Consider the following 12,377-nt stretch of genomic DNA (forward strand, 5'->3'; position numbering starts at 1 on the left):
ATATAGTTTTATATGACAGAAAAAAGCAATGACGCACTTTAATCAGCTGAAGTACTCCGCATTCGGTTCATCCGTTTTCTGAAACTGATCGTCTTGAACATACATTGGGCACATCAGCACTGCTGCAGTTCAGAGACTTCAGACTTGTCACGAGAACGGCGATCGGCTGGCTGATGCCAACTCTATACGCAATAGACATATAATAATACGCATAAAACCCTGACGGTAATGGTCGACTGCTCCATACAGATGTAACAGATCGCTTCATGCGCCCCTACCTTTTCGCTTGCAGCTCCATTGCCTCTGCTCAAACGTCGACTCGGCAAGAGATTGGCCAATACTTAACAGCACAAATGTAATGTACGATCCAGCTACACAACTACAATTTGATGAATAAATTATTCATGGGGCAAACACATTACAGAATGAATGAAAGTGAGCAGCGCAATCTAATTTGCGTCTTTACGTCCTCATCCCTCTTCTTTGGTTAGCACATACATACTGAATTATCTCCAGGAGAAGGCAAGACAACTCAAGCTGGTTGGGGGATCCACTAGTCACTCTGCGTTTTCGTCGAGCGGCTATGGGTGATCCGCCATCTCGCTGGGTTGGGTCTCCACTTATCATCTTCACTGCTGCGCATCTGAGTTATCATTCTTGACTGCTGAATCAACACCTGCGTTATTAGGAGAAATCGTAGTCTGACCTACCCCGGGAACTTGATTATTTTCTCCAGCTGGAGCTGGCTCGGTGGGTTTCACAGGCTCATCCTTCATAGGTTCAGCTGAAGGCTTTTCTAATGGTTTCACAGGCTCATCCTTCACAGGTTCGGCTGAAGGCTTCTCTAATGGTTTCGCATGCTCATCCTTCACACGTTCAACTGAAGGTGGTTTCACAGGCTCATCCTTCACAGGTCTAGCTGGAGGCTTCTCTGCTGGCTTCACAGGCTCTTCCTTCACAGGTACAGCTGGAGGCTTCTCTGCTGGCTTCGCAGGCTCTTCCTTCACAGGTACAGCTGAAGGTTTCTCTGTTGATTTCACAGGCTCAGATGTAGCACCAAGCTTGAGCCTCATTTTCTTGGATAGTTCCATGACTCCCTTTATTTCTGAAACACAAGACATCAATATGTATGTAAGATCAAGCCATTTCAACAGAGGAACATACTGAACAGTCTGAACAGAACATGAAACTTCTGCTGATATTTTTTTTTCTCTAACAGAAACTTCCAGTGCCTAATATTCACCATCTGAATAACTATGTCCGAGACACATCATTAAGATGCTGAGTCAAAAAAATTCCCATTGAATATAGGTAAGGAAAAGGTCCAAATTACTCCCCTCAAGTATGGCCAAAGTCTGGATAACCTCCTTAACTATCTCTTGGTTTAATTTGGCCCCTAAACTATGTCATTTGGTAAATACATGTATTGTATGATTAGCCATGCTGTAAAGAATGTATTGAGCATTCAAAAGGTGAGAATAATATATTGTGTACTGCATTCAACGGATGTACGATGTATATTTCATGTGCTTGCATGCATGATTTTGGATCCATATATCATGTAATGGAAAGTTATGAATGTGAACTCAAAAGAGGTGGAGATGTGAATGGAATACATCAAGCTTAGGGTGCGTTAGCAGCAAACCAACAGCAGAAAATGACTCACAACGATCAATAAACATTTCCTATGACACCATTAAGTTTACAACCAGTCAAATGAGGAGCAAAGTGATTAAAGCCTATGTTACGGGGTAACCACATTAGTGCATCTACCTCAGCAACCAGCTCACTGACTATCTGCGATTCTGGAAAAAAATGGTATGAAACTTCCCCCTCATGTGGCACAAATGCCAAGCATGGTATCAGTACAAAGAACCAAATTGGATGCGCTATTAGTCTTATGTAAAAAAAAGAGTCTCCAAAACTGTTCTTTCAGTTTTTGAGCAACACATACGGTCACATATTTCCGTTACCTATAGGATCTACTATAAACCCTTCATGGTCTAGATGGGCGGCTAGAATTTCCCATATGACCATCTACACATCAAAGACCACTTGACTACCTGGATGGATCTCCTTTATCACACCTCACAGTTTTATACTAATTATTAAAAATGTCTATCAGGCCTTCTTATCCAAGCTTTCTCAGATCAATTCTAAGGCCCCAGCAATTTCTAATTGCAGCGCCAACATTCTCTTGACCACATAACCTCAGCAACGACAATTTTCACCTGTCATCAATCAATGTGACTGGAAAATGATGCTAGAAAATTTTACTGTTGGGTTTGATCATGGTGTTCTGGCTAAAGAGATGAGCTACAAGAGAAATGGAGGATTCTCACCAAACGACTAATAAGGCCAATCACTCAGGACTTGATGAAAACATTTAACCGCAGTCTCCCATAATCATAATATAAAAATATTTTTATTCAGCGACTTAAGCAACTCAAGGAGAATTTAGTTTTTTTAAAAAGATTTAATTTGTCTTTCATTTTTTAGTTGGCAGATTGGAACTCAAGGGACCGTGGACCCATCTCATCTAAAAGTTACAATGTCAAGTTGATCAACCCTGCCCAAAGTTCTACTTATGCCATTAAATATTTCTCCATTAACTCACATTCTCCTCAATTCCTCTAAGCAGTCATCGACCCATTTGAAATATCCCACCCCTGGACTTCTCTACTACCACTTGCACCACAATATGTGGCCTTGCTGTCATGAGCATGGCACCACCGTGCATAGGTCCTAAGTGTTTTCAAGTCCGTGTAGGAGCACACCCTGCTGGCCTGCTAGGCTGCTAACACATTCAGACAGCCCTGACTGAGATTTAAGTCGTCCCTCCGACCTAAACAAACACAAGATCTAAGACAAAAAGGGATAAAGTTCCATACTTCATTTCAACCCTAGTGGCCTCCACAGCCACGGGTCGCCAACAACGAGGCCAGCCATAGCAAGAGGATCAGCAATCAGGACACCAGCACCACTGCATCGAGTTACATGAAGCCCACAAAAAGCCTAATCTTTTCTGTCCTAACCGTAGATTGGCTCAAATCCCTTCAATTGAACAACTATTGCCATACTAACAAGACAGAAATTTAGGTTTTAATTGTATACCTTTCAGGATCTCACGAGCAGCATCAGTGTTGCGGAAATCAGTAGCGTGGTAAACCTTCAAAAGCAAAGATTGGGCCATTCAGAATAGATTCATAACACAGCAAGGTACACGGGCAGAATAGCTTGAAAATATGTGATTTCACTAAAAGATTGCTCTACGATCGTGTAGCCTCCTAGATTTCAAGAAGCATAAGCTACCGAGATCAATTCTGCCTTCTCCACAAACGCACATCCATCTAGCCTTAGTGAAAATTTAGGGGACTTTTTATATTAGACAAAGAGAAAACTTGAGTGCGAACCTGGACGAAGCGGACACGCAGGTCGGCGACGACGGCGCGGATCTTGTAGTAGTCGGAGGTATGGAACCCCACCTCCTCCAGCTTCCGCTTCTTCGGGGCTGGGGCAGGCGCCGCCGCAGGCGCTGGCGCGGGGGATGGAGCAGGCGCTGGCGCTGGCGCCAGGGGGTGCGCAGGTGCGTCGGGCTGAGGAGGAGGAGGATGAGAGACCTGATCCGGTGCGGGTGCAGCCGCGGGCTCTGCCGACGGCGGAGGAGGCGAGGTGGCTGTGTCGGCGGCGGCGGCGGCAGTCGGAGCGGCCATGTTCGGGTGCGCGTGGGGAAATGCTGCGAGCCTGCGACTCTGGTCAGTACTCTGAACGGACTACGGAGACGACGGCTGCGCCGTTTGGGGTGGTGATAAATTGGTAAATGAATGATGGCGGTTATCTCCCAATTATAAGAGCATCTTCAAGAGTTATTGTATTTTAAGTGAATTTATTTAAAAAAAAGAAAGACAAAAAAACTCTCATCCAACAAAACTCTATTTACCTCGTCTTATTCTCGTTTTCTATCCATAGGGTGCCGCTGTACATCTTTGCCTAGCGCTGAGCGCTAGTCATTATTTTTTGAATTTTGAAGAAGCTGTTGGATTTCATCTCTTTTTTGCTATCTATTTTTTTACATAATAGCTATATCAAGATTTTAGTTATTTATAGATACAAGAGCTCTTGTACATGCTCTAAATCTATCTCGACTATTAATTAGCTTTATAGTAAAAAAATACTTTATACTCTATTTACATATCATATTAGGTTTCTCCTAAGTCAAATTTGGCAAACTTTGACCAAATCTATAGAAAAAATATAACAACAACTATATTATCCAAACATATACTTCATGATGGATCCAATGAAACAAATTTGGTATTGAAAAAATTATTATTTTTTCTATAAATTTGTTCAAAGTTCGTCAAATTTCATTTAGGACAAACCTAGTACGACATGTAAATAAAAACGGAGGGAGTATATAAACTTTCAGCCATCATTTTTAAGTCCCATCCTTCTTTTTAAAATATAAAAAACTTCAACTCTTCAAATTTCTAGACTAATTTTTTATACAATATACCACATCTAGATATATTAGCGTTGTAATACCAATAAGTGGCGGGTTTGGAATTGTAACCCATCAAGAGATCAACATCATTCTTAATTCATTTTTGAAATAAATTTTGCAATACTTGCAGCATTTTTATTCTTAGATCAAGTGTTTTGATAAGGAGAAATGGGCTACCATGATCGGCCACTTATGGCAATGTAGAAGCCTAATACTCCCTCCATTTCAATTATAGATCATTTTAATTTTATTAGATACATAGGTTTTATTATGAACCTAGGCACAAGGTATATTTAGGTGCATAGAAAAAGTTACGTAACATATAATTTATGACAAAGAGTAGCGTATCCTTGGGCAAGAGTAGCCACAATGAACACTTGAATGGAAGAAGGGTTTTCACACTTTACCGTGACTGTTTAGGTCGTTCTCCACTTATCTGAGCCAAAGAAAAATGCAAGTTGTTTATGTTTGGTTAACTTTCGGTGTGATTGGACGCACGTAATTCACAGTATACAAAACTACTCCCTCCGTTCCAAATTATAAGACGGTAAAGACTTTGTTGCGGCCGGCCATAAATTTGCTCGACTGCACGGCGTCCAAAATTTGCTGTCCATCTTAGAACGGACACGCAATATTTATCAGGGGCTATGTCCGTGAGCTATTCCACCGAAATCACATTTACACTACTGCACGACAGTCTAAGTTAGCCCTCCACCGTTCAGGGTATGACACGTGCAAACGAACTCAAAACTTAAAAAAGTTGTAGTTCTTAAACAATACATCAAATTCAAATTCCGATTGCGCAACTGTATCTCTTTCGAGGAGATCTTCAAAACAAAACCCCACTTGAATATATTTCGACGATACTTTTCAAAAACACATAAGTTGCTTTTATGTACTGTGAAAAAATACCAAAATCAATTAGTCAAAATACTCAATGGATCTGCTAAAATTGCCTATTATTGATCATGCGATCAATATTCACCTACCTAACAAAATTGTTTACCATTATCCACTATTAACACTAAATATTCTATCTTCACAATATGAACACCAATATCCACTTAACTGAACTCGGGCATGCAAAAGCAACGTTATGTAAACCCATGAGCATTTTTTGCGAACATCATAAGCAAATTAGAATTACGAAAAAGTATTTTCTCTCAAAAAATTATATCGTTAAAACATAGTGGTGTGAGATCTTGTTTTGAAGCTTTTATTGAAACGAATACAACTGTGCAATCGGATTTTGATTTCGATGCTCGGTGTTGAAATTATAGCATTTTTTATCTTCAAAATTATGTGCATGCATGCGCTGTTGGTTCTGTCATTGTCCCTCACATGCATGCAACACTCACTGTCCGAACGGCCGTACGGCCAGTCTGATTTACGGCAGGCCGTAAATTAGCCGTGTCTTTATAAGACATCCTAAGAATCTTAGAGAGTCAAAACAATCTCAAGTTTGACTAAGATTATAGAGAGAAATATAAAGATTTATGATATCAAATTGAAGTACTATAAAAATATAACTAATAAAAAATCTAATGGTACTTAGTTTATATAATAAATATCATTATTCTATTATATAAATTTGGTCAAACATAAAAAACTTTGACTCTCCAAAATCGTTGGAATATCTTATAATTTGGAACGGATGGAGTAATTACAACCACCATTAATATATGTAGAGTATTCCCTTTTGAAAAACGGAGCTAACAACAAACTCACAAGTAGTAAGGTGTGAAAACGCAATTCATTAAATGGCTTAGAGAGTTTCTCTTTGATGTTCTTGTTGAAACTCCTCTTGCACTTGAATGCATGCGGTTACTCCCTGCGTTTAAAAAAAAACTCTACCCGGGGAGGAAACGGCCCCACCGTTTTTTCATTAAGAGGAAGTCATACCGGCTTACCCGGGTAGAGAAAACCCCCAAATCTTGGTCTATGCCCGAGAGGGCCAAGTCTCGCGGCGAGCACAGCGAGGGGGCTTTTTTACCCCAACAGCCGGAAATGCATTTAAGACACCATGGAAAACTAAATGTAGCTCCGTATGCTGCATATATACGCCGTGTTCTTGCATTCTGTTCTCTTAGCAGCCGCCGCCGCTCCTCCATGGAGACGAGAGGAGTTCTGGAACTTCTATTGGTCAACGCCGAGGACCTCAAGCATGCTCATCATCACCCACGACGTCTGTATAGTAGCAGCCATCCTGTGTGTCTGAAACTGAATTTTGTATATAGGTAGGAGCACACTTGGCTCATCGTGCAGCTCCTGCTTGCAGGATCAAAGAGACACTACGTGACCATCGAGTGCGGTGGTAAAACTGTGAGCAGCAAAATTACGCAAGGTATGAATTCGATCGTAAATTATATGTCTAAATTCTATCTAGCATATTACCTGAGTTCTCTTTGAGCTGGCAGCGGTAATTCATTCCCTGCAGGTAGAGGTAAAAAGATCTGGTGGAACGAGAAGTTCAGGTTCCCACTGTCAGACGCCGAGTGCAAGGAGCTGGCGAAGGTGACGCTGACGATCATGGAGATCGACAAGTTCGCCGAGGGCACAACACGCCGACGAACTCAAATCGTCGTTCACCTGCAAAACTCACAGATAATCAGTTAATTACACCGCTCATCCGCGTTGATCTTTTGCAGGGTTTACGTCGGCGAGATCATCAGCGAGGGCGGCGAGCAGGAGTTCCTGCAGGTGAAGCCGGCGCCGTACAACGTCGTGCTGGAGGACGGCACCTACAAGGGCGTGCTCAAGCTGGGCATCAAGTTCATCTCCAGCGTAAGCGCCGCATGACGAGCACACTTTTCTCCGATCCCCATGGTCAGTGGATACTGCATCTGAGCATGATCGACGTTCATCGTTGCGGCAAATGCAGGTGAGCCTGGCGCCGCCCACGGACTTCGTGCGGTGGTCGGCACCGGCGAGGCAGCCGAGCGTCGGCTACGACGGGCTGTTTCTGAACTTCGCGTGCCCGAGCATCCCGTGGAGGCGGCTCTTCTTCTTCTGCTGTCGCTCGAGCGGTGGGCAGAGCGGCAACAAGGATCTGTGAGAACTGAGAAGTGAGAGACCCATCTTGTGACATGTGCCATGACCATGAAGCATTTAACTATGAGATTACACACTGTGGTCGGTTGCTGATTGAAATACAATTAGATCAATACGATTTGGATTAGTAATTACAGTTTTGAGCTGGCAAATATTTTAGTGGGTTCTTTTGTAGAACTGATGCCATGAAATACCAAAAAGTTGATTTCAATACGGAGTATGCTCTAGCCTTTTATTCCTCGGGAAATTTGTACAATTTTTTGTTCATTTGGCAGGCAAGCAGAAAAAATACTAAACATGCGTTCGCAAAATAGTAAAAGAAAAAAAAACTGAAAAAAAACGAGCCACATGGGCTATCGGGCTAAACGGGCCGGCCTGATACGCATAAAGTACATTTGTGCCGTGCTCGGGGTTGGCACAGCACGGCCTGTTTACTAACCGTGTCTAAACGTAAACGGGCCGTGCCTTGACGGGCCCGTGCCGGGTCGGGCCGGGTCGGCCATCTACGTCAGATGCACATCGAACGGCACGCACGTGCTGGAAGAATCGCAGAGACCCACCGCGTGCGGCCTGGAGACAGCTGGAGGAGCGAACCAGCAGAGCAAGGAGAAGAAGACATGGAGACGCGGCTGACGTGAGTCCAAGCTCCCACGACGGCATAAACCTCTCGCCACTAGAGGAGGAGGAGGAGGAGGAGGAGGAGGAGGAACGGCGGCCCTTCTCCTCCTCGTCCCCGTGAAGCACGCTCTGGCGCTCTGCCACCGGCGGGACCTCGCGCGCGGTCGTCTCGAGGTAAGCCGCCTCTGATCCCGACTCGCGCAGTCGCACGCCTCGTGGTGCCCGCTCGGATTGGATCGAGGGGTAATGTTAGCTCGCGTATGCTGGGGGATGATGAGACGCTCGGAGATTAGGAGCTTGTGGGGCTGTGCGCCAGCGACGCCGTTTCGCGCGCACAGGCTGTTCGATGAAACGCCCGTAGAGCAGGGGGGCTGGGATTCGGGGTCTCCATGGTTTTTTCCTCTGTTTTTTCTGAGCCGTCAGATCCTATTGCAGCTACTGGGTTGCTTTCTGCTTGCAAGGTTGTGATGGTAGGTTGCTTATGCTCGTGAGATTCCGTCTTACTAGGGTGCTACCATTCTGCGATGGGGTGTTCCTTGTTTCATATCCAGTGTTGCGTGCTATGCTTATTCTCTGTTTGGCAGTCATTCAAATGATTATGCTTATAGTATATTTTTATTATTTTTTTTGCCGTTTGAGAACTACTTCATTGGGCTAAATGCTTTTTGTTCATTCCTTTGCCCCTGCAGATCTCAAGCAGCTGATTAGTTCAACATGTTCTTCTTTTTATGATACACTACCTTGCAAGCTAGTAAAAGATGAGCTCGACCCGTCGAGCTTCAAAAGCTGCAAAATCAACAATCAATTACCACCGGCTTTCATTAGATGAGCACCAATTATTTGAGTCAGATGCTTTAGTTACTAAGGATCGAGATGCCAATCATCAACCGAGGCAAAGTCCTCAATTGGGCAGAACTTATACTGATAGAAGATTTACCACTCCCCAGTTTGTATCAGCATTGACAGGGATCTGGAATCTTGTTGGCCACCCTGAATCATCTGGTACAACTCAAAGATCTGAGAGCCATGGTACTTCAAGTAGGGAAGACCCTGTGTGTTTTAGCAGGGATCAACGAGGACACATATTAACACCTTCCTGTGTGGAAAAGTCAAGCGGTCTGAGTTCTCGAAACTGTTTATCTACACCAAAATCAGTTTATGAAGATCTTAGTTCAGTAAAGAAGATGTTAATGCTGACACCATTCAGTAGCACTTTTGGTGCTTCATCCACATGGAGACATATGCATTCCATCAATAAGATTGGGGGTGCACAATATTTGCAATGCGCAAATTTATACTCCATGCAAACTAAAAAGACAGAAGAAATTGGGACTTCTGAAAGTAGCAAAAGAAGCATGTGTGAGGAAACTTATTCTGCTTCCACCAATATGGACATTACCGATGATGACTATTCCAGTCAAACAAGAAGCACACCTGCTGAGCTATGTACTAGCTCAAATGAAGAAGTTAGCACTACACATACACATGATTATGAAAGTTCTCTACATGATACTGAATCCAATCTAGAGATATTTCATGAAGATCCTAATTTTTCAGCTTCCACAGTCCATCAAACGGAAATTGCCAAAGAGGCGACAATAATAGCAGTAAAACAGATTTCTAGTAAGGCATGCACAGATTCTCAAGTTGACTCACTGACACGCGTGTCTTGTCTGGTTGGTGATGATGTTGTTCTTGATCCAGCAAATGGAGATGAATATGCTTATGCTGGTGGCATATGTCCGCAATATTCTGTTGATAAGTGTTCACATGAGCGTCAACCAACTTTTGAGCATCGATTTGATGGTGCTGTTACCATAAACAGGCATGCTGTGGCAGGAGCCTTAGCTGGGACTGCAGTCAGTGTTTCTTTGCATCCAATTGATACAGTGAAAACCATAATTCAGGCTAACAGTTCTGGACAAAGTTCATTCAACCAAACACTGAGGCGCACTCTTGTTGAGAGAGGTAATGTTCAATTATAGCAACCACCACTTAAATTTTATCTCGTGTACCGTTGTCCTTTGAGAAATATCAATTGCTATAATATTTTGAGTTTGATGAATTTCTTGTAAAGGTGTTCTGGGACTTTATGGAGGACTTGCCAGCAAACTTGCTTGTTCTGCGCCCATTTCTGCAATTTATACCTTAACTTACGAAATTGTCAAGGGGGCTCTTCTACCTATTTTGCCAGAGGTGATTTCAGTTTCGTTTTTCTACTGATATTTTTTATCTAGCAATTGACGTCATTACATGGTACATGTTTCAATATTGCTGTTGTGTTGACACCTTTGCAGGAATATCATTCAATTGCACATTGTGCTGCTGGTGGTTGTTCTAGTATTGCAACATCCTTTGTTTTTACACCCAGCGAATGCATAAAACAACAAATGCAAGTGGGTTCTCAATATCAGAATTGCTGGTATGCAATCTTCCTTGCATCTTACTGGGCTGTTCATCTGTTTATTCCTTATGTTAGAAGTTTCTTTTTAGAGCCTAGTAAATAGCAGAGATAAATAGAAACCTACTAGTTTTTCATAGTGAATGAATTTGTATGTTATCTTCAAAGGACTACTTCTGTAGGATATCTTCATTTCATCATTCTCTTCATCACGCTCTAGTAAGAGTTTCATGCCATCAGGAATGCTTTAGTAGGATGCCTTAAAAGGGGTGGCATTTCTTCACTATATGCTGGATGGGGTGCTGTTCTTTGCAGAAATATCCCACATTCCATAGTAAAGGTATCAAATTTTAAGCACCTGCATTAAGTACAATAATTTAATTTTGCTTAGCTTTGACAGTTTGTTTTTGGTGTTTAAAAGAACATGATCCCTTTTTTTTCTAACTTGCAGTTTTATGCCTATGAGAGTATGAAGCAGTCTATTTTGAAATCAGCACCTGATAATGTCAAGCTCAGTTCTGGCGAGACAGTTAGTTTCTGAACTTTACCTTTTAAATCATCTTCCCTTTTATGTTTTTATTAGTTATTAGTACTGAAGCACGACTTGTGCGCACTTCTAATTACGTTGTACCATCCTGCATTGTTTGCCAATGCTGGAGAGAGGGAGAGGGTGAGGGAGAGGGCTTCATAGAAGTAGGATGATTGCATTCTGCCATCTCAAAGACTCAAACACAAAAGTTGGTTCATTGCAGCTTTTATGTGGAGGTTTTGCTGGGTCGACTGCTGCTTTGTGTACAACCCCATTTGATGTTGTCAAGACACGAGTGCAATTACAGGTAATGTGACACATGCATATGCTACGTTCTGAGTTAGTTTATCCAATAACTTCCAATTTTGATGTTTATCATATATTGTTTTTTAATCTGATAATAGAATTGTAATCATTGGCACGCAACATGATTCATTTCAGTCACTTGTATTTATTGGAAGCAAACTAATGGTCCCAGTAGAATTAATAACCTAGTTTTCTTTTTGTTTATTAGGCACTCAGCCCTATTAGCAAGTATGACGGTGTTCTTCACGCACTAAAAGAAATTTTCCGGCAAGAAGGCTTTCGTGGTCTTTACAGGTGCGACATTTACCATAAGCATACCATGCTATTGAACTTGAGTTATTATTCATCCTTACCAGAAAAGATCCTATTGAAGTATGCAAATTATCAAGCAACATGTTTTCTCACAGGGGTTTGACTCCAAGGCTGGCGATGTATATATCTCAAGGTGCTATATTCTTTACGTCCTATGAGTTTCTCAAAACAATTATCTTCCCTGAACAAGAGATTCCTGCAAGTAGCTTTTGATCATGAAATGATAGAACATGGTGCAGCAGTGTGGTAGTAAAAAACTTGTATTGATATGTCAACCTCAGAACTAACTACTGGGGTGGTCTGACTTAGAATTTAGTTGTAGTTACGGTGCCATCCAATTTTTGTGTCTTGTTAACAAAGTTGTGTACATCATAGAATACCTTTTCGGGTAATCTCAGATTTAGGCGATAGAAAATTTTGTACCATCAGTAAAGGAGATAGCAGTAAAGGCAGAAATTCCCTTTCAGGGAACCTGTGAATGTGTCATGGACTCATGGCTATGTATTTTGGTTTCTTACTGAAACAAAGGTCATGTTTATTGAGGGAATCCGCTGTTCAAAATCCAATATAATTTGTGGTTACTTTCTTGTGATCAATCGTTGTGCGAGCTTCCACAGTTATCAGAAATTCGAATGCTTGTAGAAATGTACGTTTTC

General features: G+C 42.1%; 2 protein-coding genes across 4 annotated transcripts; one reads left to right on the plus strand and one right to left on the minus strand.

The window, feature by feature from the left end:
• Positions 1-327: 327 nt before the first annotated feature.
• Positions 328-3,791, minus strand: LOC120711856 (non-classical arabinogalactan protein 31-like). Its single transcript, XM_039997524.1, has 3 exons — positions 3,414-3,791; positions 3,115-3,169; positions 328-1,105 (listed from the first exon to the last, which is right to left on the minus strand). The coding sequence occupies exons 1-3, from the start codon at positions 3,711-3,713 to the stop codon at positions 630-632; spliced, it is 831 nt and encodes a 276-aa protein (XP_039853458.1). The 5' UTR covers positions 3,714-3,791; the 3' UTR covers positions 328-629.
• Positions 3,792-8,104: 4,313 nt separating this feature from the next.
• Positions 8,105-12,289, plus strand: LOC120711867 (calcium-binding mitochondrial carrier protein Aralar2-like). 3 transcript variants are annotated; one of them, XM_039997533.1, is made up of 9 exons: positions 8,105-8,347; positions 8,863-10,141; positions 10,251-10,369; positions 10,471-10,595; positions 10,815-10,914; positions 11,026-11,103; positions 11,327-11,410; positions 11,618-11,703; positions 11,817-12,289. In XM_039997533.1, the coding sequence occupies exons 2-9, from the start codon at positions 8,932-8,934 to the stop codon at positions 11,932-11,934; spliced, it is 1,920 nt and encodes a 639-aa protein (XP_039853467.1). In that variant the 5' UTR covers positions 8,105-8,347; positions 8,863-8,931; the 3' UTR covers positions 11,935-12,289. The 3 variants fall into 3 exon arrangements, 2 of the variants coding, with proteins under 2 accessions (XP_039853467.1, XP_039853476.1); XR_005690516.1 differs by having other exon boundaries at positions 8,107-8,347; positions 10,757-10,914; XM_039997542.1 differs by lacking the exon at positions 11,817-12,289 and having other exon boundaries at positions 11,026-11,074; positions 11,618-11,653.
• The last annotated feature ends 88 nt before the right edge of the window (positions 12,290-12,377 follow it).

Source organism: Panicum virgatum, chromosome 1K, assembly GCF_016808335.1.
Source record: "Panicum virgatum strain AP13 chromosome 1K, P.virgatum_v5, whole genome shotgun sequence".
NCBI classification, from domain to species: domain Eukaryota; kingdom Viridiplantae; phylum Streptophyta; class Magnoliopsida; order Poales; family Poaceae; genus Panicum; species Panicum virgatum.

What these genes read in the sequence shown, in the direction of transcription:
- LOC120711856 (XM_039997524.1), bottom strand. Translation starts at nt 3,713, where the DNA reads ATGGCCGCTCCGACTGCCGCCGCCGCCGCCGACACAGCCACCTCGCCT. An exon ending in TGCGTGTCCGCTTCGTCCAG is followed by an intron (nt 3,170 to 3,413) that starts GTTCGCACTCAA and finishes TTGCTTTTGAAG; the next exon opens with GTTTACCACGCTACTGATTT. An exon ending in TGCTCGTGAGATCCTGAAAG is followed by an intron (nt 1,106 to 3,114) that starts GTATACAATTAA and finishes CTTGTGTTTCAG; the next exon opens with AAATAAAGGGAGTCATGGAA.
- LOC120711867 (XM_039997533.1), top strand. Translation starts at nt 8,932, where the DNA reads ATGAGCTCGACCCGTCGAGCTTCAAAAGCTGCAAAATCAACAATCAAT. An exon ending in AGCTCAGTTCTGGCGAGACA is followed by an intron (nt 11,104 to 11,326) that starts GTTAGTTTCTGA and finishes GGTTCATTGCAG; the next exon opens with CTTTTATGTGGAGGTTTTGC. An exon ending in GGCTTTCGTGGTCTTTACAG is followed by an intron (nt 11,704 to 11,816) that starts GTGCGACATTTA and finishes GTTTTCTCACAG; the next exon opens with GGGTTTGACTCCAAGGCTGG.